The 23,243-nt window shown below is 52.3% G+C and overlaps 1 protein-coding gene across 7 annotated transcripts in view; it reads right to left on the reverse strand.

The window, feature by feature from the left end:
- Cux2 (cut like homeobox 2) overlaps positions 1 to 23,243 on the reverse strand; it is a 189,329-nt gene that overhangs the window by 52,932 nt on the left and 113,154 nt on the right. For 6 of the 7 annotated variants that reach the window (XM_029477893.1, XM_029477894.1, XM_029477892.1 and 3 more), the window contains 2 exons: positions 12,696 to 12,806; positions 9,110 to 9,157 (listed from right to left, as the gene is read on the reverse strand). In XM_029477893.1, coding sequence (XP_029333753.1) covers positions 9,110 to 9,145 — 36 coding nt within the window. In that variant the 5' untranslated portion in view covers positions 9,146 to 9,157; positions 12,696 to 12,806. Of the gene's footprint in view, positions 1 to 9,109; positions 9,158 to 12,695; positions 12,807 to 15,096; positions 15,211 to 23,243 lie in introns of all 7 variants that reach the window. The other variant, XM_029477896.1, reaches the window with a different exon arrangement.

Raw genomic sequence — 23,243 nt, forward strand, 5'->3', positions numbered from 1 at the left:
CTTAGCCTCCCTTTCCTCATGGCCCTGCACAGAGCAGAACAAACCATGCCTAGGTGTCCCCTACTGAATTGCCACTTCCCAGCCTGGCAGGTTCCCCTTGTGACTACTTGAGATAGATTCTTGGACACCAGGCTTCCCCCCAGCAGCAGTAGGGAGGCGCTCTGTCCCCCAGGGACTACCACACAGCAGACTGGGCTGACGGAAGCCCCTGGCTCTCCTGGCCCCAGTGGCTTTCCTCCCTCAGGGACAGGCATGATACAGTTGCTTCAGTCTCTCTCATCCACGAAGCAGCTGAGAGTAGGTGACACCAGGGTGACAGGTGACGCTGGTCCCCAGGGGGCTCTGCGGCACACAGCTGAACACAGCACCACCTCCCACAACTGCCTAGAATAAGATGTCACCAAGATCACATGCACACAAAACTGCTGTTGCAGGGGCCACTGTTCTGACCAATACAACAGACCTGGGTTTGAGTCCTGACTCCTCCCCCAACTCTCAGCCTCTCTGTCGGAGATGTCGGAGAACCAGGTCTAGCTGGGACATACAGCGGGACCATGGCGGTCTCCGTGTCTGATTCTCAGGGCTGGGTCCCTGCTCTGTTCCAGGAGTTGGGACTGTCTCTGTCTCTGCTGGCTTTGGGTGTCATGGGGGGAACCAGAATCCCAAGTCTTACTTGTTCCTGCACCTGCAACAATGCCTGGTGCACAGCAAGCACCTGGGAATACCTGCCCTGCAGATGAGTGAATGAATGAGTGAGTGAGTGAATGAATGAAGCCCTGAGCCCAAAGAATCTTTCCTCCCTGGTTTTCTCAGGTTATCTGTCACAAGGGGAGCTTAGCCTGTCGGACATTGGGAGATTTGAGAAATGCAGAGGCTGCATCTGGTACCCCATGGTCCCCAGTAGGGTCTGCACACAGTAGGGCCCATGGACCTGTTCCTACCCGACCTAGGCCATAGAAACCTCAGTGCGCATTGTTGGCACCTGCCCCTGCCCCACGGGGTCACATTGCCACAGGGGAAGGAGGGGTGACTTCGGGGACTGAGAAGATGACTCAGGCAGTGATGTGGCTCCCTTGTAGGCATGAGGACCTGAGTTTAATGTCAGGAACCCACATCAAAAAGATAAAAATAAAAAAAAAAAAAAGCAGGCAGCACACAGTCAGCATCCCAGCACTGGGGAGACGGACGGAGCCAGGCAGCCCTCAGACACTTCCTTGCAGGCTGGCTTCACCTAATTGGCCAGCGCCAGAACCCGGGAAGGCTGTCCCACATACATGTTCACACTGTGTGCACCTGCAGGCTCACACACGTGCACCTACACATATACACACCGTAGCTGGCTACTCACCTGGTATACTGCAGGTACCAAATCAATGTTTGGCCGAACGAGGTCTGATAGGGTTGGGGGAAAAGAAGGGGCCTCCTTACAATGGAACAGTATGGAGAGCCACTGTGGGCAACAGGGAAAGGTTGGGGAGCCCCATCTTGGGAGTCTACAGGGAGGCTGGCTCTGAGTCTAGAACATTCTTCTCTAGGGACATTAAGGGAGGTAGAACTCAGTGGGCAACAGGCTGAATGACCAGGTCCCAAGTCATTACTATTTTGATGAATCTTCCCCACCTCCCTGAGGGGCAGATGCTAAATGCATTACCCCATTGTACAGCCAGGGAAACTGAGGCTCATTTAGGAACATGGCCTCAAGCAGGGCTACCGAAAGAACTCAGATCGGTATAACACAGGGTTTGTGCCTGCTCTTCTCCGTCCAAGGCACCAGGCTTAGGAGAAATTTGAACTCTTGCATGTCCCTCCGGCACTTAGCCCCCTGCCTGGCACATAGTAGGCCTTCAGTAACCATCAAACTGAGCAGCCGAATGTGTGACTGCGCACTGGGCAGCACATCCCTCACTGGGGTAGTCAGTCTGTGTTTCCAGTCGTTCCCACAGCACACCCCACCCCTGTCTGACCCGGAGGCAGCTCGATAGACACACAGCCGGCGGCCTCGTCCGCCCGGCGCCAGGCCTGCCTGGCCCCAGAGCTCAGTCTATTAAAAGCCTTGTAAATTTTCATACGTGAGCGTCCGGGCTGCAGGGTAGACTAATTGCTGTTAAAGGCGCGGGACTGTTCCTGCCACGCGTGCGGCCAGAGCCATCGCTCTTCTCTTTGTGTCCGGGCCCAGCCCATTCCTTTGCTGGATGGGGAAAGCTTACAACATACACACAAGGCCAGAAAGCAATTCCGTGTCAAAAAAACGATCAATAACATAAAAATACAGCACGGGAAGGCAAGTTAAAGGAAACGCCATGTAAATACGTGCTTCACGTCCATGATACCAAGATTAAAAAAAAAAAAAAGGAAAAAGAAAAAAGCAATCAATACCCTTCTTTAGATGATGTTATTTCTAATGAGAAGGACCCGGAATGGCTGCAAGTATCTGCTTAATGTGGGGACAGGAGCATTAATAATTTACTTGATAAGGCAGGATCAAAGAGGAAGGCTGCGGGTTCTTAATTTGGTTGTAACTTCAGCATCGCAGCCCAAGATGCTTTGGTGGGTTCATTGCAGATCCAGATGGACCTGTGGGCTCGCGGGAGCCTCCCCCCCGGCCCCCCACAGCTGGCAGGACAGCTAGGGAGACAGGCTAGTGACATCACCAGAGGGGGGGCGTCTGACAGCAGGGAGGTCGTGGGCCGGCTGCTCATACCTGACTCGCGCTGCGGGAGACACTCTAAGTACGCGATTGTATTAGTCAGGGTTCTCTAGAGTCACAGAACTTATGGGTGGTCTCTCTATAGTAAAGGAATTTGTTGATGACTTACAGTCTGCAGTCCAGCTCCCAACAATGGTCAGCAGCAGCTGTGAATGGAAGTCCAAGGATCTAGCAGTTGCTCAGTCCCACACGGCAAGCAGGCGAAGGAAAGAGTGTAAATCTTCCTTCTTCCAATGTCCTTATGCAGGTCTTCAGCAGAAGGTGTAGCCCAGATTAAAGGTGTGTGCTACCACGCCTTTAATCCCAGATGACCTTGAACTCAGAGATCTCCCTGCCTTAATCTTCTGGACTCCATAGCCTCTTTGCCTCAAGATCCAGGTCAGACACATCTATCTCCCAGCCTCCAGATTAGGATCACTGGTGAGCCTTCCAATTCTGGATTGGAGTTCATTCCAGATATAGTCAAGTTGACAACCAGGAATAGCCACTATAGCAATTGAGTACTTAGTTATCACATAACCAGGCCTCAAGTTAAAATCTCACTTCTGTACACGCCACGGGCTCCCCAGCTTGGCCTTCTCAGCACCTTGGTTCCCCTGTACGCTGAGGCACGCTTTCCAAATGGAGGATTTGTAGGGACTGTAGTTCCCAGCCTCAGTGTTATGGGAAGAGGGCTGTGTGGGCCTGGGCAAGTACTCTGCCCTCTCTGAGAATGTTAGACCTACGGAAGGGTAGAGTCTAGGCTGTGCCTCACTTGCAGTATTAAGCCACAAGGTCTTACTGGTCCAAATCTGATGAGTCAGGTCTTATAGGTCATGGCTGAGCCTCAGTGAGCTCACCTGAGAAATGGGTGAGTGGCATCTCCCATGTAGGACTTGTAGGAGACACAAGTGCCAGCCTCCTGTCCTCGATTCTCCTTGTATCAATATCTGCTCACTGAGCTCCTCATGAGCCTAACCAGGCAGGAACCACTAGGAGCTTCATTTAAAGCAGAGACCAGTGGGTACGGACACTTGCCACCAAGCCTGACTTCAATCTCCAGGACCCACAAGGCAGAAGGAGAGAAATGACCCCTTCAAACTGTCCCTTGATTTACACACATGTACTGTAATGCACGTGCATAAACATACACACACACACGCACATGCACACACACACACATATCAAATAAATGTAAATCTTTTGATGGGGAGGGACAGAGACCCAGATAAGTTAAGTGACGTTGGGATGAAATTCCATGCCAATCAGCTCCATAGCCCAGGCTTGCCCCATCCCCTGTCCTCCTAGGTGGGAGTGAGGTCCCGATGTGCAAGGGTAGGATTTTTCCTGACCTTGTCTGTGAGCCTGAGGGGGATGAAGAGAGGGCAGGGAGAGCCACAGAGGGGAGCCTGGGGAGGAATAAGATGGCACAGACAACGGAAGGAAAGGATTTCCCTGGGGTAGGAGGAGCCAGGCCAGGCCTGTCAGAGGGCAGAGGGGGCGTGGTCAGACAGTCAAATGTCAGGCAACCTTGAATTTTGGCTCACAGGCATCCTCCATCTAATACCAAGTGGGGTCAGCCTGGGCAGCCACCAGGCCCTGAACACTCAGATTCTCTGTTCTTTCCCTACCTCAGTTCCAGTCTTGGACCCCGATACACACCAATTACTGTCTCACCTCTCTGAGCCTCAGTTTCCCCACTAGAGCTAACCACAGACAACTGTAACAAACTGAACAGTCAAAGTTGCCACGGGTACCATCTATGAGACGGACAGCGCCCACACACCTCTGAGCCACGCCTGGCCATGTGTTGAGTGGCAACACTGCAAGGTGTACTCTGAGGGTTCCGGCTTGCTCACACTGATTCTGTAACCCGCTGGCCACCTGAGCAGCCACCACAATGGTCGTGTGTGACACAAGCAGAGGAGGGGGTATCCCAGTCCCTGGCCACCTGCAAGTGGAGGCACCAAAGTAGACTGTTGGATATGTCTGCTTGGACAAAGTCTATAGAGGAGGTTCTAGCAAGCCACAGAAGACAACACATCACGACACATTATATCAGCAACCAGGGGATGACCAAAATGTACATGGCCAGCTGTCACCACCCGTTTTTCAGATGGCGTGAAGAGAGTGACTCAGCCAGGGCTGGGCATATCTGTTTCATCATATGTGAGGCTCAGTGCTACAACAGTGGCCACAGCAAGACCCAGGTACTCCCTTCAACAATCTGCCCTTCGTCCCAGGATGGCTATCAGACCTGTTCCCGACTCCCTTAGCCTTAGCTCACTCACGTCTCAGAGCTGCCCTCAAACCCTTGAGAAGACACTCAAAGGGAAAGGTCCTGAGTTCCCAACAGCTTATGCCACTTGCCTGCGTCTCTGAGGGCAGCAGAACCTCTGTGCCTACCACAGCCACCATTCTCTGGAGCCAGGAGGAGGAGAAACCTGTGGCCCCATGCAGAGAAAGACCTACAGACTTGGCTACGGTGACAAGAATCAACTTTGCCAAAGGGGCTGAGTGGGGTTGAGCAGAGAGAAGGGAGGAGAGGGGAGGGGAGGCTTGCTGCAAATGTGGGGGTCTCCTTTTATCTTTGGAGTAACCACACTCCTAAGCCACCCCTTAGCACAATCGCTCACAGTTCTGCAGCATGCTGGGGCTCTTCTTGGTGTCTCTTAGGAGGCTTGCTTCTGGCCTTGCTTCTCTGGGTAGCACTGTGACCCATTTCTCTCGGCAGGGAATGTGCTGGCCAGCAGGACAGGTCAGGAAGTGAAACTACCAGGCAAGCTAAGGGCCACCAGATCACTGTCCCCCAGATCACTGCCACTTCGGGCTCTTGTGACAGCAGGCCCAGGTTTGAAAGACAGAGAGAGACATAGAGTCATGGCTCCATGGGGGAACTCAAGGACCCATGTGGACAGATGTCAGTATGGGCGGCCATGACCATCACGGGATAAGACCATTGAGTCTGCAACACGGGTTCAGGGAGAATACACCAGGTCACACTCGAGACAACTTCTCCATGGAAGAAGAACTGGGTGCTCAGGACTTCCCCAGGGCTAGGGACCATATCCCACCAGTTCTCAGCTTGGTCTGGCTTTACAGGAGCCTGATGCAAAGAGAGTCCCATCCAAGGATGTTTGCAGGGGGCTACACAGGAGAGTAGTCTGTCGTCCCCGGGAAGTCTCTGAGTATACTGCAAAACTGCCAGCTGTCTCCTACCAAGAGGGGCAGAGGTTACCGATGGGTGATGTCCCAAGGCTGACAACCGCTTTTGACACTCTATGAGTATCTACTATATGTGTTGTGAAAGTGTGTGTGTGTGTGTGTGCCTGTGGTATGTGTGCACATAGAACCAGGGAGAAACTTTGAACTTCACTCCTCAGCTGCTCCTGAGGAGAGACAGGGTCTCTCATTGGCCTAGAATTTGCCAAGCAGGCTAGGCTGGCCGGCCAGTGACCCCAGAACTCTCTCTCTATCTCCTCTCCTTCAGCACTGGGGTTACAAGAGTGAGTCACAACCGGGTGGTGACTTGGGAGGCAGAGGCAGGCGGATTTCTGAGTTCAAGGCCAGCCTGGTCTACAGAGTGAGTTCCAGGACAGACAAGGCTGTACAGAGAAACCCTGTCTTGAAAAGACCAAAAAATCAAAAAAACCCCAAAAAACCAAAAACCAAAAACCAACCAAACAAAAAAGAGTGAGTCACCATACCTAGATTTTTTTAAAATGTGGGTTCTAGGGGTCAAACCCAGATCCTTGTACTCCCAAGATGCTTAACCACCGTCCCAGACCAGCTAAGTGTTTATTGAATGGTAAATGACTGTGTGGACTTAGCCAGCTTCCTAAATCTTCCCCCTGGTACTCTCTCCAGGACTCTGAGGCACGGGTCGCATGAGCTCCCTCAGTTCCTGGGAGGAGGACATTGTTGGTGTTGTAGGCTGTGGTGCACTGTGCCACGCTGTGAACTAGTGACATGCCTGCCACCTCAGCAACTCACTGGCTCTTGGAGTCTCAGGGCATTGTCCCTATACACAGAACTCAATGGTCTGGCTGAGAGACAAAGTCACTCACCAATGCCACACAGGCTCCATCACTGTGGTCCCCAAACTGCTGTGTTCCTCTTAGGCTCAGGGGACTGTCCCCACTCTAGGAAAGTCAGAAGGGCTTCCACCATCCCCCAGGCCACTCTGTGACGAGGAATCTGGGGGGCAGGAGGCCCAGTAGTGTGGTCCTGAGGTCTACGGGGCAGGCCAGTTCACACACTGCTTGGAGGTGCCTCACCTCAGATTTAGCCAAAACAAAACTTTTAATTTAGATGTTTGCATCTCTCTGTCTCCAAGCAAAAATAACTCTAAGATAATGACTGTAATAAATGAAGGTAATTAATTGTGGTTTGTTCCTTTAGTGTCTAGTCAGCTTAATTTTACCTTTTCAACTAATAATGAGAAAATAATTTTTGCGCGTGGAGGGTTAATGACATGTAACTGTGAGAGCCGCTAATTGCATGTTGCGATCCATCCATCAGCGGCCCCATCTGTGTGGCTTGATTATGTTTGCTAAATTATTGCTTTGAATTATCTTTCATAAAAGCAACTTTTATAATTAGCAGGGCCTTCGGGCTGGCTCCCTTGCTCCGTGCAAGGATGTTCCAACTTGGGCCATTTCAAGCTGGGTTCCAGAAGCCACCTTCCCTGGCTGGCTTTTGTTTTCCTGGGGGTAGGGAGGTAGGGGTGGGGGGTGGGGTTGGGAGAGCCTAAACTGTCCTTTGGGGAAGGAATCAAGGAAGCCTTGATTTGTGGTGGGGAGAACCCACTTCCTCCCCACCATACCTCTCACAGGAAAGACAACTAATGTGAGGTGTGTGTGTGTGTGGGGGGTGGACCCCAACTGCACACGCCAAGGCTGCCAGACTGGAAGGCAGGAATGGACCTGATGAAACCGCTCACGAGAGTGACCTTCATTTGGTTCCACGGCTGCTTTTCTCCCCACGAGGGTGAGAAGGAACCTGCAGCCATGGCAGCTCAGTGCAGCGATCATAAGGAAGGCAGGGGGACACAGTCAAGTCCCGTAGGTCGTGGCCGGAGAGGCGCCTTGGAAAACTGTCCACCCACGTTGTGTATGGGAAGCCAGCTCCCTGCTTGGTAAACTCTAATCAAGCATCCTCTCCTTCCCTGTCCTCAGGGATGTCAACTGCACCAGGGATCTGCAAGCCTGGCTTTGCACGGAACAGGAGGAGAGTTGAGGTTCAGAGGGGTTGAAGAACCTCCTCAGAGTCACACAGCTGAAGGAGCAGGGCTGAAATCCCAAGCCTGCCATCCATGAGGCTGTGCCTCAGGTCTTCTTATCACTGAGAGCCTATAGCATTTAAGTCTTTCTTCTACAGAAAAGGGGAGATACCGTTTCTCCACGCAGCCTAGGATGGCCTCTACCTTCCCAAGTGCTGGGACCACATCTAGCTATCCAAGGCTTCTAACACCCAAGGCAGTGTTCTGAATTCTTCCTTCATATTTACATGGCTTCTCCCTCCACCTCCACCTTACAACAGAGAGAAAATCATCACCAAGTTGACAGACGAGGACACAAGAGGCACACAGAGGTCAAGCAACTCACCGAAGGTCGCACAGCCAGTAACCCCAACTACTCATTCCCGTGACACTCGTGAGAGTGTCAGATGGGCGTACCCACCCCGGCCTGCATTCTCTCTCTTTATCCATAACTCCAAAACAGCACAGAAGACCAGAAGTCTCTTTATCCCCAGGGTACAGAGAGGGAAATGGAGATTGCATTAGAGAAGCCACGCTCACACCAACATTCCGATGCATGCAGCTGCACCTATGTACCTATGTAGGTGGTGGTTCCGAGGGAGAGAGTGGGGAATGCAAAGGAGCCCTCCCCTCCACCTCAGGGCTGTGGGGGGAGGGGCTTCTGGGTCTACCTGAGATCCAGGGGAGCCCTTACCTGTGGGGGCATTAGAGATGCTCCTCCCGCCCCCCCCCCCCCCGCAGCCCAGCATGGTTGCAGCATCTCAGGCAGGTGAAGGCACATTATCAATACCATAGAGAAGAGGGTAAGACATTCTGCTGTCATGGGATGGATGGGCAGGCGGGGTGTGGGGGGGGGCAGACGCTGGCACGAGGGCTTGTAACAAGGGCCACGAAGTCTGCTTCACCCGGAGAATGGTGAGAGGCAGATATGCAGGATGGGTTGGTCGCCCCTGGGACTTATTTGAAAGTTTGCTCTAGTTGGGACAGCAGGGATGGGAGGTGGGGGGTGGGGGGGTCAGTAGGCAGGGAGGGTGGAATCTGCAGACCTCAGATTTCAACTGAGGTGGGGGGAAGAGCCTGGGAGGTGAGCCACAGCCTGCAGGGAGGGAAGCCCAGGGCACATTAACCACCACTGCCCCAAGTGTAATGTCATTGGCTCTTACCTCAGCCTGGAAGCTCTTCAGCACCGGAGCTACCATTGCTCTGATTCCCTGAAAGAGAGGGCAGAGGGTCGACCACAGAGCGAGTGTCCCGAGCCCACCCTGGACCCTTCACACACATACATACCACACACACACACCACACACACACACACACACACACACACACACACACACACACCACACACACACCACACACACACCACACACACACACACACACACACACCCCTAGGGCCTTTCCTAGATGCACACCTGTTTTCCTAGGGATGGAACCAAGCCAGCCACACTCCACCACTGAGCCTTTAAGGTGCTATGCCATTAGTATTTTTTTTTAAAGATTTATTTATCTTATATATGTGGGTACACTATCATCTGAGCTCATTCCAGGTGGTTGTGAGCCACCATGTAGTTGCTGGGAATTGAACTCAGGACCTCTGGAAGAACAGTCAGTGCTCTTAACTGCTGAGCCATCTCTCCAGCCCCTGCCCTTAACATTTTGACGCAGGGTCTTGCTATGTAGCTCAGGCTGGTTTGAATTCACAAACTCCTGAGTGCTCCCAAGTCCTGGGAAGATGGGGCTCATGTTGTCCTTGGGTGTGGCATGGTAGGTCTTGTGGCCTAGCTCAGGGGGATGGGGGATGGAGAGCTGACCCTGATTCTCTACCCTCAAAGCTAGGTGGGCAAAGTCCCCTGGGGACGTCCCTTCCAGGCACGGCATGGGTCTGATCCTTCCATGTGGTCATGTCCCATGAATCTGCATCTTAAATTTCGCCAACCCCCCCCAAAAAAAACCCACCTCTGTCCTTGCCTGTCTTTCCTCACCAGGGCATGGAGTGATTTCTGGGGATATGACTGTTTACCACGCCCTTCACCAATGCTCTGAGCACCCTGGTGGGCTCAGCTCTAGACACCCACACATCCCAATTTTCCTATGTGACCTCGGGATTTTCAGACCTCAGGGGTAGTCTCTGAGGTTCCCCCAGCACCTGGCAGAGGTGAGTGTTCCAAGGTGCCAACCCTGAAGCCTGTGGGTCCTCAGGGATCCATTGGGAACACGCCCTCCTGCCACAATTAGTCAAAGTCACAAGGAAAACCCTATGAGAGGGGCAAAGGGATGGGAGGGGAGACAGGGAGGTGAGAGGGGAGGGGAGGAAGTGGGCTGGAGGTAAAAGAGAAACCCCATAACCTCGGGGACACTCCCTGCTGTTCCTACCCCAAGACAAGGTCCCTCCATCCCAGCTACCCTTCCATACTGACTTCTGTCTCTGGGACTTCCCAGGGTGGCTGCTGCCTGGGTGTAAGGTGGCTCTTTAAGAGACACACAGGTAGTGTCCTGGGCTTTGGTTTCAGGAGCCAGGGTGCCAGGCTGGAAGGCAGAGTTGGGAGGCTCAAGGTCAGGGTCTCAAGGCTAGATGCGCAGAGGCAAGACGCTATCAGGAGAAGGTGGCCGTGCACCACAGCACGGACTAGAGGGGTTGTCACTGGGGATGATGGTTAAGCCTCGGGCAGTGGGGTGGATCCACTGCCTCAGAGGAAGCATTTGGCCAGAAAAAGTCGAACACATTTAACTTTTTAAACCAAAAGGCCCCTGATTTATAAAGGGGGGATACTGAGGCCCCAGGGTGCTGGCCTGCTAAGGTGATGAAGTAAGCAGGTGGAATTGGAGCCCACGTATTAAGATACCTTTAACAGGTTTCTCCCATATCCCTGTAGTGAGGTTTAGGGGTTTACTTCTTAGAGCCATGAGGGGAGGAAGTGGGTGAGAGCTGGGCCAAGTCCCACCCCCGACTGTGACCACATAAGTCCTAGGGGAACCAGGTGGGATGCGTGTAGTAGGTGGACTGGAGCCCCCTAGATGATGCTCTTAAATAAAGCTGTCACGACTCTTCCATCAGGAGGGATGGGCTCCAAACATGAGAGTTTCCAGAGCCGTGACTATAACAGGAGTGAAAATTTATCCCTTCTAATTATGTAATTGCATAATTTTAGGTAGCATTGGAAATTATGTAAGGCAGACTCCCAGGACTGAAAACCTGGCCTGGATTTCCTCACCTGAGAGCTCCCGTGCAGACCAATGGTTGAGGTTCAGCTCACTATGCTGGGGGAAGGGGATGGGACAGATGGTCAGAGAAGACCAGAGAGAGATTAAATGTGTGGGGCCATGAATATCTACAGTGGACTCAGCTACGCTTCCCCGAGACTTCTCCCCAGTGTGGAGAGAAAACTGTATATAGAACATGCTCTGGTCTCCTTAAAAGAGAAGAGAGGTCTGGGGTATGTGGCACAGTTTACAGAGTGCTGGCCTAGCTTGCACGAGGCCCTGTGTCCCACCCTGGTTGTCTCATAAATGGGGTGTGATAGTGCATGCCTGTAAATTCAGCACTTGGGAGATGAGGAACTGAAAGCCAGCTTGGGCTACGTGTGATCCTCTATCTCAGAAAGACTTACTTGTGCCCGTTGGAGCAGTGACGGCGGTGGGAGACACTAACTCTGAGGCTTCTGCCTCTTTCCCACACATCTTCTCCTGCAGCTCTCTCTAGACTTACCCCCAGAAACGAGTCCTAGCTGGGCCCTCATCACCAACGTGCCCTGAAGAACCACAGTTGCTTATGGTGCCATGATGGGATTCTACAGCCTCGGGTGTGAGGCTCAGCCCCTCTGTGCCTGCCTGCCCTGCCTCTCACACCCCAGGGCCCGCCCCTCCACTGCCAAGAGGAGGAACCCACCCTCAGTACCCCTCCTTCCATGGTCTAGCACATGCCTAACAGGTAAGCTGAGACAGTCACTATCAGAAAGACGGCTGCTGGATAGAGCTTAAGGCTGGGCACTGGATCTGTTGCCCACACCGAGGGTGTCTCAGCCCTGTCAAAGTGACACAAGGTCCAAGGCCTCCACTTTCCATTTACTCTCATTGATTTTTAAATTATATATATGTATTTAATTTGAGAAGCAATAGGGGCCCTGATGGCAGAGGGGTTGAGGGGATAAAATTCTCACATCCGATTTCAAGAAAGAACAGACACATGTCTGGGCTAGTCTTCTCCTCAAGGGAGAGGGAGGAAGTGGGCTGCCCAGACTGCGGGGGGGGGGGGGGTCTGGAACCTTGATGTGGGGGAATGGGAGGGACAGGGGCATTGATTGGCAGGAAGGGGCGGGTTCCAGAGCCCTCGCTGTGTCTCCCAGGTCCAGTGGCAGGCAGGGAAGATGAGTGAGCCGGACTTCAAGCCAAATTGCCTCACCAATAACTGCAAACCACTTCACCTGAGAGATGAGGACTTTTGAGACTCCAGGCATGGAATCTGGGTGGAGGCACTTTCGGGGGTGGGGTGGAGGGGAGGCCTGACTCCAGTCAGAACTGGGGACCACCTCCCTCCCCGCAACACTGCCAGAGCCGACAGGCTGGGGCTGTGATTTATCTTGGTGGCTAATTAGCTTCTTTTCTTGTTAGTCACTTATGTCTACAGTTTTCACAATCTAGTTTGAATGGGGTGGCGGGGTGGGGATGGGGTGGGTGGGGGTGGGGCGGGGAGCTGCGTTTCTTCCCAGTCAATGCCACGGTGGCAGCGGCAGGCAGGCAGATGCACTACCTCTGGCACATCTTTCTTAAATTCCCGGCGGAGTTCAATGAAATGTTTAGGAGAAAGTCCGCTTTCCTCCTGTGGTGCAGACAGCTCCGAGGCGACAGAACTAAGCTCCTTCTGCAACGAGAGAGAGAGAGAGAGAGAGAGAGAGAGAGAGAGAGAGATTGATTTGTCTTCTTGTTGCTGTTGAATTTTTGTACAACAGTGCTCTGAACAAGTTTCTGTAACTTACAGGGCTGAGAAATGGCGAGATATTGACTCCTGGCATGCATGAAAAATGAAGAAACAAAAAAACCGAAAACAAAACAAAACAAAAGGATGAGACACAAAAGGTCCCCAGGACCCTGTGGGCTTTTTTCATTTTTGCCCTTAGGTGCTGGGCCAGACAAAGTTGAACTGGATGGTTTATCTACATGCCTCTTCATCCCTCCCCGCCCCGCACGCCCCCCCCCCAGCCCCACCTCTTAAATTTCCAAGGAGCGATGGCATAAGCCTGTCAGTAACTGAAGAAAACATCTCCAAAGCGTGTCAAAATAGCAGCGCGTGGCATATTGTATGGGCACTTTCCCCGCTCGCGGGTGCTGCCGACAGCTTCCATACATCAGCGGCGGGCGCAGCTCCAACTGCCGCTTTCTCCCTTAAAGGCTCATAAATTCGCCTCTTAAGATATAGATGGCTTTTTAATTCCAGCAAATTTTGGAAAAATGAAGGTGCCGAAGAGAAGTACGCTGACCTCGGGTGTACCCCAAGGTAAATCACCGAGGGTTCCCAGAACCCTCACCGACTGAAAAGGAACAGATTGGGGGGAGTGGGGTGTGGGGGAGCTGGCCTGACTGTGTGCGCACTCAGGAATCAGACCAGGGTTTGGCCACACAAGACCAAGGATAGAGAGGGAAAGGGATGGACGTGTGTGTGTGTGTGTGTGTGTGTGTGTGTGTGTGTGTGCGCACGTGCGTGAGTGCATCATGGTGGGGCCTGCTGCTGGGACCTATGTGCTTGATTGCCCCTCTCGAAGCTTCCTCCGCTGTCACGGAGGCTTTTGGAGGAGTACAATTCAGCAAGAGTTGTCGTGACTCATTTGCATAATCCAAGGAATGCTCTGTTTGTGTGGCCTGCACTGCTGGCACGGACTTGAACAGGGCTCCCCACCCCCAAGGACAATAACTCCACAAATCCTCCTACATCTATCACCCGATTATATTTGCAGCAATCAAGACCCATAATTTCCTAAATCCGGTGGTGCAATAAATTCCTGCAATCAGATTTATTAAAAAAAAAAAAATACACCCGCGCGCGCAGATGCGGGGAGCGCATTTCCAGGGTGAGCTCTTTAATCCAACATATGTATGACGAAGTGCGGCCCGTAATGAAAGACCCCATTTGTCACCGCTGATACACATTCGTCTTGCACACACAATGAAACCCTTTCACCGTTAGATAATGAAATGAAAGTACCGTTAACCCACTGCAGAGCCTTCTCCCTGTAAAAGACGGCTAGTATCTGAACTTCCTGCTCCATGGCTATTTACCAGTGTCATAGACCTGGTCCCCCCAAACCTGTGAGGATGGCTCTTGGCCCCTGGAACCCTTTGGGGGGGGGCAATCTAAGAAGGAATGTCTGTTTCTAGAAAAACAGCTAACTTTTGGTGAAAGTCCCGAGACTGAAGGAGAGTGGGGGTGGGGATGGGGGAGGTGAGCGGCAGGGACAGAGGGGGGTGAGGGGGGTGGCTCTCTCCAAGGTGCTGAAGCATTCTCACATCAGCATTGGGCAGCGTTACCTCTGGGCTGTCAGCCTGAGGACTAGGAGGGATTTTGAGATGGGTGAGAGATGGGATAGAGAGGGAAAGGAAGAGAAAAGATATTTGCCACAATGTATGCATTCATGGGTACACACACACACACACACACACACACACACACACACACACACAAATATATCTCCCAAGAACTTGTAAGGCCAGGACAGTAAGGCTCTCACATCGTAGGGGAGAAAGAACTGGAACACTGAGGTCCACTGAAGTTTTTCTTAGTTTTTAAAGGTGTGTTTTTCTCATCCCAGGACAAAAAAAAAAGGGGGGGGGGACATGGGATGCACCATGGATTAACTGTGTATCTGACACCGTGAGTTTTACAAGCACTTATTTTTAAATGTTGGAGCCTAGGCTGGCCTGGAACTCCCAAGGTTCCTGCCCTAGCCTCCCGAGTACTGGGATCACGGAGCATGGAGACAAATGCAGGTGTAAGCTCCCCTCTCAGGGACCCTGTACCTCTTCACACGGCCACATTTGCTCAGAACCAGTGTCTGCAGTCTGGCTTTTACTTCTACCGGAGGCAGAGGTGGAGGCGGAGGGAGCAAAGGGATTGCAGCACAAGCCAGATGACTAGAGTTCAGACTGTTAGCACTCACCTGAAAGCTAGGCGGGTGTGGTGGCCGGTCTACTGATAACCCCACTACATTGGAGGCAGAGATGGGGGATTCCCTAGAGCAAGCTGGCTAGGCAGACTATTCAAGTGTGTAAGCCTGGGGGATCAACAGGAGACTATGTATCAGTAAATGAAGTGGAGAGTAACTGAAAACATATATAAGGTCACACACATATGAACCTGTATACATAGAAGAATGCCCCCCTCTGGCCCATACAGGAAATAGCCATGCAGAGTGTATCTAGCTGCCAGTGTGCTATACCCCAGGGCTGTCCCTCTATCTTGCTGATGGGTACAGATCTGACTGACAGTGCCTGCTGACAGCACCAAGTCCAAGGGCCAAGATATGATTAGCTCTCAGTTCTGGACCACTGCAAGCCCAGCTTTCCTGCCCACAGTCCTGATGGAACAGACGCTATCTCTGTCGCAGACAAGAGGACCATGCCCTCCTCAACTCTGCCTTGGTGCATACGGGATGCTTGCTGCGTTTCTACGGTAAATATGCAGGCGACAATGGCCGTGACAATAATAAATACAATTATGGAAACTACCATTTATGGAGGGCTTGTATGTCTGTGAGAGGACTCAGCCAGGGGCTAGGAGGTGAATTACAGGCAGCTCTAATCACTGAGGCGGGGGCAGCTCCTTGGTGGGCTCTGGAGGCAAATTTTCTATGCCTGGCTTTTCAGCTCTCCTCCACTCCCATTCTCCTTCCGCTGAGGGTGTTTAGGGGAGATTGTTTTAAATAATTCAAGATCATAATGTACCCTGCCAGGAGTTCAATAAACACTGGCTGATATTCATCTCCTCCTTAGACACACTGGGTGTAGAGGACACCTTGCTATATCCAAATGCTCTAGGTTTTTACAGGTCAGTAAAAATATCATACATACACACACACACACACACACACACACACACACACACGAACAGGGTGCCAAGCAGAGACATTAAACTGATCCCCTTATACTCTCAAAGAAAGGGCATTTGAAAATCAACAAACTCTGAGATGGAATGGACAACTTGGCTCTTTTAAAATAAACACACTCAGAAAAGCCCACAGAACTATATTTATTTCAAGGGAACAGAAGACATCTCTGAAACATAAGCCAGCCACGTTTTCTCAAGTCCGGCTTCAGAGACACCCTGCATCCGGCTAGCAGGCCTCGCTGGCCACGCTCATGCAAGACGTCATGTCCGACTCCAGCCATGATCTAAACAGTCCCAGACTTTGGGCCAGACCCAGGCAGGGAGGAGACACATGCAATTAACCTAACTAGCCATCAACAGCAGACAGACAGCCCGGAGCCCTGTGCAGACCATTCAAGTAATGATCCCTCATAAACGACCCATTTGCAACTAAAAAGAGATAATTTTAATGAGCTGCTGCGAGCAGATGATAGATGCAGCTGAGGTTGGAGACAGCGAGCAGGGAGAGGGGAGACTGGGGGGGGGGGGGCGCGTTGGACCGGCAGGGGCTCTGCCACTGGTCCCTGCTCTCTGGGATTGGTTTGTGCCTCAGCTCTGGGGTACTCCAGCTCTTCAGCCCTGGGACTTCCCGGGCCTCAGAACATAGGAGCCCCCACCAACTTCATGGGCTGGAGGTTAGAAACATGTCCCTAGGCATAACTTCAACCACAATGCTACTCCACTTAAATTATCATATGTACACACACACACACACATACACACACACAACTGGCCTCCCTCTACGCTGACTTTGTAGCCCAGGCCGGCTTAGAACTCTTAACCTCCTTGCTGCCATCTTGCTCACAGCTGGGATTACCAGCTGACCCCACAGATGAACACCCAGGGTTGCCTCTGATTTGATGTTTTATTGAGACAGGAAACCATTATGTATTGTAGGCTGGTCTCAAACTTTGGATTCTTCTGCCTCAGTCTCTCTCCCAAGGAGTGAGATTATAGTAGGAGTTTGCTGCCGTGTCTGGCCTCATGTGTCACAGCTTGTCTGTCCCTGGTCTTTGGATAGTGACATTCCTCTCCACTACCTGCTACTGGGAAGATGGCTTGGTGGGTAGAGTGCTTGGTAACACACACACACATAGACACACATATACTCACACTCTCATAATACCACATACCACACACATGTATGCACCTATGCATGCACAAACTCACTGACACACATACCTTTCACATACATGCACATAACTATACACAGGCGCACACTCACACTCTTATACACCACACACACATCACACACATATACACATATCATATACATATACCACACACACATCACACATACATATTACACACATACACATACCATATACACATATGTATACATGCCATATATCACACACACACACATGTACTCACATTTACATATACATCACACACACACCACAAATGAGGGAAGAACTGAGTTCAGATCTCCAGTGACCTGTAGAGAGTGAGATATTAAAGGCATGCACTTCTTTAACACCTCTCCGCCAATATGGGGCAGAGACAGGTGATTCCTGGGAGTTCATGGCCAGCCTGTCTCGTCAATCAAAGCAACCCTGTCTTACACCATCTGACACAAAACCAATGGAGCTGTAAGATAAAAGCAGCCAGCGTCACTGTTCTGATGAAAGGCCGGGGAGCTCGGCAGTGTGTGTCAGCTAACTGACTGGGCCTGCACCCCAGTAAATGCCTGGTGCAGAAGAGGTCTTCAAACATCTGCTGCAGGCTTGTAGTGGAGCAGCCATGAGCTGTGCCTCACAACAACAGCGAGTGTGACAGGCCCATGGATCCAGGGTAAGGTAGACCCAGGCACACCAGAGGAGGAGCAAGCTCTGCGGGCTGCCCCAGCCAGCCAGCTGCATGTTGCCTTGCAGAGGGGGCCTCGGATGACCCAGGATGGAGGGCACCTGCTGGCCTGCCACCATCAAGGAGACAGAAAGACAGATGGGCCTCGCAGCCCACTGGGATGGATGGCTGCGCCAGGCAGAGATGGACGGGTTTACTAGAGTCATCCATCACTTCTTGTGCTCTATGTAAATTCCCAGCACCAAGATGTATTGGGCCAATTATCCGGGCTGGGGCAAGGGGTGGAGCCTGAGAGAAGGGGTCTCAGCCAGGCTGAACTTACTACATTCCAGCAGTGCCCCGGGACAGTTCAAAATGAGGCCAAACCCCAGAGTCTGAGTATAAACTGAGGGCCGCTCACTGCCCTCACAGCAACTGGCCTAGTGTAACTGCTGTTGGGCACACTGACACATGGGACCTGCAAGGAGATACGGCTATGTGCCCATTGGTTCTTTCTCCTAGGCTGCTTTGGGGGATAAGCATCGGGCACTGACAAGGGGAGCCCTTCTCTTAACTGTCTGTTCATCTATCCATCAACCCATCTGTCCCTGCTTCCGCCATCTATAGTCTGGTCACCATCTATCCTCCACCCACCTAGCCATCCATCTACCCACCTATCCAATATCTATTCATTATCCATCAATCATCTACCCACCCATCCATAATACGTCTATCATCTTACCCATCATCCTTCTGTCCATCTGCCTCTCCTCCATCCGTCACCTGCCTAGCTACTTACCTCGCCAACATCTTTCCATTATCTATCCATCATTTATCTCTCATCTGCCCATCTATCCATCTGTCCATCCACCTATCCATCCATCCATCCATCCAGACAACTGTCCACCTATCCATCCTCCATCATTCATATATTCATCTGTCCACCCAACCACCATCTTTCCACCATCCATCCGTCCATCCAGCCCATCGTTTATCCATCTGTCTTTCCACCCATCTAGCTGTCCACACAATTGCCTATTCACCCATCCTCCACTCACTCATTCACTCAACAATTTTTTTTTCAGTTCCTACCACAATGTCAAGGACTGGCCCAGGCCCTGCCCATGGGGCATGGGTCACACAGGAAGTGAAGACAGCAGGAGCCTCCTAAGTCCTGCATCAGCTTCCAAAGCTCTGGCTTCCGGAGGTCCAAGGAGGCACTGGCTTGCAGTCTCGGGAGGCCCCAAGCTGATGGTTGGTTGGTTGGTAGACAGGAAGTCACCTGCTGCTAGTTGGCTGGTGGGCAGGAAGTCACATGACACTAGTTGGTGTCTTCCTTGCTCTAATCTAAACCCTCCCATGGGTCACTGCTCTGGATACACGGGGTCCTACCTGGCTCCTGAGGACATCAAACACAACTCTGCCTTAGGCCCTAGGTAGTGGCTGGGTTATCTGTCAGCAATGCTGTTCTCCCGAAGGCCCATGGGTTTTCCTGTCACCTTCCTGGGAGTCTCAGCCCTTACAAAAACTCACCCCACCTCCTCCTTAGAACAGCAGATGTCTGTTCATCTACCCTCCCTCACCTGAGCCTCTGCCATTTCTCCAAACACCCCCCACCCATTTGGATAGCTACTTATAAATTGTGTCTACACACCCGGAATCCTCCAGCATCTACCAGAGACAAGAGTGTCTGGCTCAGATCACTACTTTGAGTCCCCAGTACACAGTGGGCGCTCACTACTTGCAGTGTGAACGAATGTCTGAGTTAAGGGACAAATGGAAGAGGAACCCGCCAGACTTGGCTGCACCCCCACGCGCAGCCGTTGCTCCCCCTCCGGCTCCCCGTCACTCCCCAGGTATCTTGCAGGAAAGCAGCCAGCTCCTGCCACTGCAGGACCCGGAGGTGGCTGTCCTGGAGGGAGGGCGCCAATCAAACCCATAATCACCTGGCACAAGCCACATCCGATGGCGTTCCCCTGCCTTGATTACTACTAGCTGTTCCCAAGCAGCCTGGCGGAAGTGCCCCGCCCCCCACGGGGGACTCTGAGGGTATCAATGAAGGAGCTGGGGATGCCTCTCACTTGGCTCAGGCTGGTATGAAGGTGAGGCAGGCTGGGCAACCTTTTCCCTTCCTTTGTCAAAGGAAGAGATGGGAAGGGACACAGCAGCAGACAATCATTCATTCCTTCACTCATTCATTCCTTCACTCATGCATTCCTTCACTGCCCTGCCCACTCCCCAACTTCTCATTCACCGCTTCCTTTGTTTGCACACTCATTCAGTTACCCGCCTATCCATTCATTCTTTCATTTACTCATTATTCACCAAGAACCTACTATGCCCTGGGGCATTTGCTAGAGCTCCAGGTGGTGGCCCTGCATCCATCATGAGAACTGAATACCACCTCAGCTACCTAGAGGTCTGGGTTTCTAATATGTGTTCTTGCAATCCCCCAAGATCATGCAACTGCCCCAAATTCACAGTAAGGAGCAGGCCAAACAGGGCTCTGGACCCGTCTGCCCCTCTACTTGTCACTACACCATCTGGGACGCTAATGCACTTGTGACTTGTTTCCTTCTGGCCACACTTGGATCAGCTTCTGCTCTGAGGCCCAGGGCAGGAAGAAAGCTTGGGGGAGCGATGGGGGGGCTCCAGGGAAGGTCTCAAGATTACAGAGCCACATAAGCAACCAGATGCCAGCTGAGAAGAAAGTTGATCAGGCATTTTCTTAAGTCAGGTGGGACCCAAGAGCTTCCATGGGGTAGAGGACTAAGATGGTCACTCAGGATATCTTAAGAGCAGTGCACAGAAGATGGTGGCTTCCTGACAGATAGGTGGCTCTGGAGCGGGGGCCTGAGGTGATGGCTGGAAGCCCAGGCTGCTGGGAACGTCTGGGAGCAACTCAGGGGACTGGGTCAGAGAGTCAGTGTAAAAACGAAGGCAGCTGGCTGCAGAGACACTGGCTGGGAAGGGGCACTTGTTCTATGGGCTTCGGGTAACAGACAGCCAGGGGGGCTGGGAGAACAGAGGTGCCCCCTGTGCACCTGCCTTGTGGCTGGGTAGGGACCAGACAGGGGACAGACAGACCTTTGGCCAATGTCACACAGCTAAACGCAGCAGTGGTTGTAGCTGGGACCCATACAGCCTCTTCCCCCTAATTCAATGGTGGCTTTGCCAAGTGCTTGGTCCACAGTGTTTCCCAGAGGCTTGGTGAGGATGGGGGGGGGGTGAGGGGGCAGGACTGCCACAGATGTAACTTCCTAAGCCAGCAGAGGCACCCCTAACAAACACCTCGCAAGCCTTGCTGGTGAAAGGAGAGATACAAGCGTTTCCACTGAATCTTAACTGGTTCCCCAGCCCCAACCATTTTGAAGAGAAAGAGAAAGACAGAAGCTCCCCTTCCAGCTGCCTGAGCCCCAGTGTCCTGGCCTGTGGAATGGGAAGAACGCTGAGTAGATCTTACTGTTACTGGAGAGATAGAGGCTGGGTGTCAGGTTCAGTTCCAGAGGTTGTTCTGGAGAACAGGGCGGGACCACAGAATGGCAGACCTGGGTTCGAATCCTACATACCTCACTTTCAATTGACTCAGGCAAGCCACTGCTCCTGAATCTCTGCTCCTCAGCTCCGTGTGAGGAACTAGGAACAGGAGAGGCCCCCCAGACTCCCTCTTAACTACTCCTAACCATCTAGAAAGCACCACCACTTGCCCGCCTTTGTCCAAGCTGCTAACCCCCAGTGAAGGCTATTTCCGGGCTGCTGCCTCCTCTCTTGGCGCCCACCCTGGTGTGGCCAATGGAACTCGATGAGCAGACCTCCATGGGCGCTCTCACCTCTCCTTGGCTTAAAGTTCACCTACTGGCCGCTGTCTCGGACTGAGTCAGGTTGCTCTCTGGGGCTCACTGGGGTCCAGTCACTGCTCATGGCCCTGATCTTTTGGAGGAGACACCTCTCCCTGACTCTCCAGGTACAGCTTCTCCCATGGTGCCAGCCCCCTTTCCCACACCAGGACGTTTGCATACGCAACCCTTGCTGCCTGAAGCCTCTATCGATCCCCACCAGTTCTGGCATCTCCTAGGTCTGACCCGCCCCTCATCTGTAAAGCAGAACTGTCTATTCCATTCCCATAAAGCAAACAGCAGCCCCCACTTAGAAAGCATAGGTGTGACTGCCCCCAAGGAAAGTCAGGCACAGTGGCATGCCCCCGGGGGAGGTGGGGTCAGGCAGAGGTTGTGGTGCTGGGCTGAAGTGTGGACACTAGTGTCTGGAGAGCCACAGGAAGCCACTCCTCTGCCTCCACACATGGTCACACACGGGTGTACGCATGAAGAATATGGAAGAAAAGATCTGAGCACTACAAAGCCCTCACACAGATATAGAAAGCCAAAGAGTAATCTTGACACTTTCTTACTCTGGGGTTGAAACAGGAGAGGGATGGAAAGAGGTAGGCGACTTCCTGATGAAGTGGATGGAGCAGGTGGGATTGTAAACAGGCCTGAGCAGGCGCGGTGGCCATCCCGATGCTTTGGGCCTGTGAGTTGTGCTCATCTGTGAAGCCAGGCAGGCACCTTTTATCCTGACCTGAGGATCTGACCAGACAACAGGAGGAAAGCTACCAAGTTTCAAGCACTCTCCATAATTGCTAGGGCTTAAAAACCAATAGGGACCCCACGCATGGGGCTCAGAAGCACAGCTCCTCTCTGCCCTGGCTGTCTCTTCGCTCCTGACTCTCATCCCGCAGCTTTCCTTCTGTGAGCTTCAGGGAGCAGAATGCCCCTCTTCCAAGATGGGGGTCTCAGAAACCTGAGCCCAGGTTGGAGAGACAGCTTGGTGGTTAAGATCGCTCGATCCTCTCGATCCTCTTGCAAAGGACCAGAATTCCTTCCCTAGCACCTACACAGCCACTCACAGCAGCCTGTAACTCCAGCTCCAACGGATCCAACACACTCTTCTAGTCTGTGTGCGCCAAACTCACAGACAGACACATAAATGATGGATAGCGTGGTCACTCCACATGCTGACATGCTACTCCGAAACACAGAGGACAAGGCAGCCATGTATGTGACAAGATACATCTTGGGATCACGGTGCTCAGGGCTAGAGCCCCGTCCCCATTTCTGCAGATGGAAAAGGCAAATCCCTTGAGGCAGGAAGGAGCCTGCAGCGGGGCTGGGCTGGGCTAGATCAGGAGGGATCATAAATCAATACAAAGGACCTTTTGGGTGATGGGTATTTCTAAAGCATATAGCACAGAGGCCTGGTAACTCCATACACACCCAGATGCGTATGTCAGGTTGCCTGCACATAGTAGGTCAGTTTAGCCTAAGTTACACCTCAAAACAGCTCACAGGAAGTCAGAAGGTGGGGGTCAGCACTGCT

The sequence above is a fragment of the Mus caroli genome, chromosome 5 (assembly GCF_900094665.2).
Source record: "Mus caroli chromosome 5, CAROLI_EIJ_v1.1, whole genome shotgun sequence".
NCBI classification, from domain to species: Eukaryota; Metazoa; Chordata; class Mammalia; order Rodentia; family Muridae; genus Mus; species Mus caroli.